The sequence below is a fragment of the Engraulis encrasicolus genome, unplaced genomic scaffold, assembly GCF_034702125.1.
Source record: "Engraulis encrasicolus isolate BLACKSEA-1 unplaced genomic scaffold, IST_EnEncr_1.0 scaffold_32_np1212, whole genome shotgun sequence".
NCBI classification, from domain to species: domain Eukaryota; kingdom Metazoa; phylum Chordata; class Actinopteri; order Clupeiformes; family Engraulidae; genus Engraulis; species Engraulis encrasicolus.
In genome coordinates this window covers 642,501-645,000 of record NW_026945621.1, presented here as the reverse complement: position 1 = coordinate 645,000, position 2,500 = coordinate 642,501, and the positions used below count along the sequence as shown (strand labels likewise).

At 48.2% G+C, this 2,500-nt stretch overlaps 1 protein-coding gene across 1 annotated transcript in view; it reads left to right on the top strand.

Annotated features, from left to right (window-relative positions):
- Positions 1-2,500, top strand: part of mrvi1 (murine retrovirus integration site 1 homolog) — a 65,348-nt gene that overhangs the window by 26,705 nt on the left and 36,143 nt on the right. The window contains exons 8-9 of the mRNA XM_063193237.1: positions 708-872; positions 1,179-1,256. Of these exons, the coding sequence (XP_063049307.1) occupies positions 708-872; positions 1,179-1,256 (243 nt within the window). The remainder of the gene's footprint in view (positions 1-707; positions 873-1,178; positions 1,257-2,500) is intronic.

Sequence of the window (2,500 nt, the reverse complement as noted above, 5' to 3'; positions counted from 1 at the left end):
CATGTTTCTTCATTCACCATCCCGATTGAAAATGAGGAAATTACATTAGAATTGTGCTGCACATTTCTGTTGTCAGAAAGGAAGGACGGAAGTCCACATATCGGAATGCACCTGAATGTACTTACTTTCCATTTCCTGCTATGTCAATGAGCCGAGCCAATTAGAGCGCTGCCACCTGGTGGTGGTAGTGGGGATGGCATGCAAGCTCCTGCTGCAGGAGCAAAAGTAACAGATTAAGACAAAGATAATATTACAGAGATATTACATAGATATTGCTATTTTGGTGAAAGTAAGGTTATAAGTTAGCTCTGGCTAAGAGGTTAATGTGTGTGTGTGTGTTTACGTGTGTGTGTGTGTGTGTGTGTGTGTGTGTGTGTGTGTGTGTGTGTGTGTGTGTGTGTGTGTGTGTGTGTGTGTGTGTGTGTGTGTGTGTGTGTGTGTGTGTGTGTGTGTGTGTGTGTGTGTGTGTGTGTAGATGGTGTGTATGACCTGCTAAAGGATGACCTTCCTGAGCCTCCTCTCTCCTCTGAGGAGCGCCAGCGTGTACTAATGTGTGTGTGTGTGTGTGTGTGTGTGTGTGTGTGTGTGTGTGTGTGTGTGTAGATGGTGTGTATGACCTGCTAAAGGATGCCCTTCCTGAGCCCCCTCTCTCCTCTGAGGAGCGGCAGCGTGTACTAATGTGTGTGTGTGTGTGTGTGTGTGTGTAGATGGTGTGTATGACCTGCTAAAGGATGACCTTCCGGAGCCTCCTCTGTCCAGTGAGGAGCGCCAGCGTAACCTGCAGCTGCTGGAGGAGGCCAAGAGGGTGTCAGACCGCTTCCTGACCAGGAGGGGGCGCCGCTCAACATGCAGCCTCTCAGACTCACCCACAGGTACACACACACACACTTACTACACACACACACACACTTACTACACACACACACACACACTTACTACACACACACACACTTACTACACACACATACTACACACACACACACACACACACTCACACACACACACACACACACACACACACACACACACACACACACACACACACACACACACACACACACACACACACACACACACACATAAACACATATACACATATACACACACAGACTGGAGACACTAAGTGTTCCTATCACTTAAAAAAAAGGGATTCGACTAACTAGCCAATGGTGTTGCAGGACTGTCTCCAAACCCCACCCCCGGCTCCTCCCCCGTTCCATCCAGAAGCAGCTCAACTACTGGCCCGCCCCCTCTAGGTAACACACACACACATTACACACACACACACACACACACACACACACACACACACACATGCGCACACGCGCGTGCACGCACACACACACAAATCCAGAATCAAACCCGGTGTCCTATCGATATGAGCTCCCTGTGCTTTTTGGCCATCGAGCTAGCGAACTTCAGCTGACAAGCTCATAGTGCAGCAAGGCGCGCCACCCGTCCAGTTGAGAAATCGAACAGCTTGATTTCCTACCCACGTCAAACTGTCAGTGAGGAAATGTGTTTACACTTTTACTTTTACCAGAGTCAACAGAACTACCAAGAAACTCACTGCTAGATTTATGGGCCCAAAATGTGTAAAGCGGATTTAAGAGGAGTTTACTACCTAAAAGCGAAAGTGAAAGCCCATCTGGGAAACTCCAACTCCCATTGTCATTTTGACACAGCACTCCACAGCACTCCACAGCACACAAGTGAACACTGCACACAATAAAATTGCATTGATGCCTCACCCGTGCAAGGGGGCAGCCCTCAATGGCGCCCCTAAGGGGGATTCATACTTGTCGTGACTGGCGCTACCCTCCTTCATACTTCATTCGCGACCTCACTCGCGACCTCACTCGCGCCGTCACGTGACCCAAAATTACGTCACACGCCGTGGCGCGAGCTCATTTTTTGTAACTTGTCGTGCGCCACCAGCGACCACGCAGGTAGGCAGACAAAGCAGGAGTTGCGAAGAGAGGCTACAACTACTGTAGGCTACTACAGAATGGATCCTGCATCATTTTGAATGGATCCTGCATCATTTTGAGGATAATAAAATGTCCTAGAGAGTTATTTTATCTTCTCTCTTAAATGTTGTTCAGTGAAACAATTGTTTACTTTGTTCAGAAGCCTGTTGTGTTCGGCGATCTATTTATAAATTCTGCGGCCAGAACAATGCTCTCACATGGTCTTGGAATGATCTGGCAATGTAGGCTACAACAAAAAATATATGTTTCAATGTGGTAAGTCACAAGTCAGACGTTCAGTAGCCCTACAGCAGCCGTGTTTGGCTTTCTATTTTATACATCCGTAGAACTCACGCTGCGAGTTGCAAAAGATACTGCCGTTTCTCTCATGAACAGCAGAGGGCACTTCCGACAATGCGAGCGAAAGCCTTCTGAAGTATGAATAGTCTGTCGCAAGTGATGACGTCATTAATGGTTCTCGCGCCACACGCGCCAAAGTGCGCACGTGAAGTATGCAGAGCCCTTTAGGG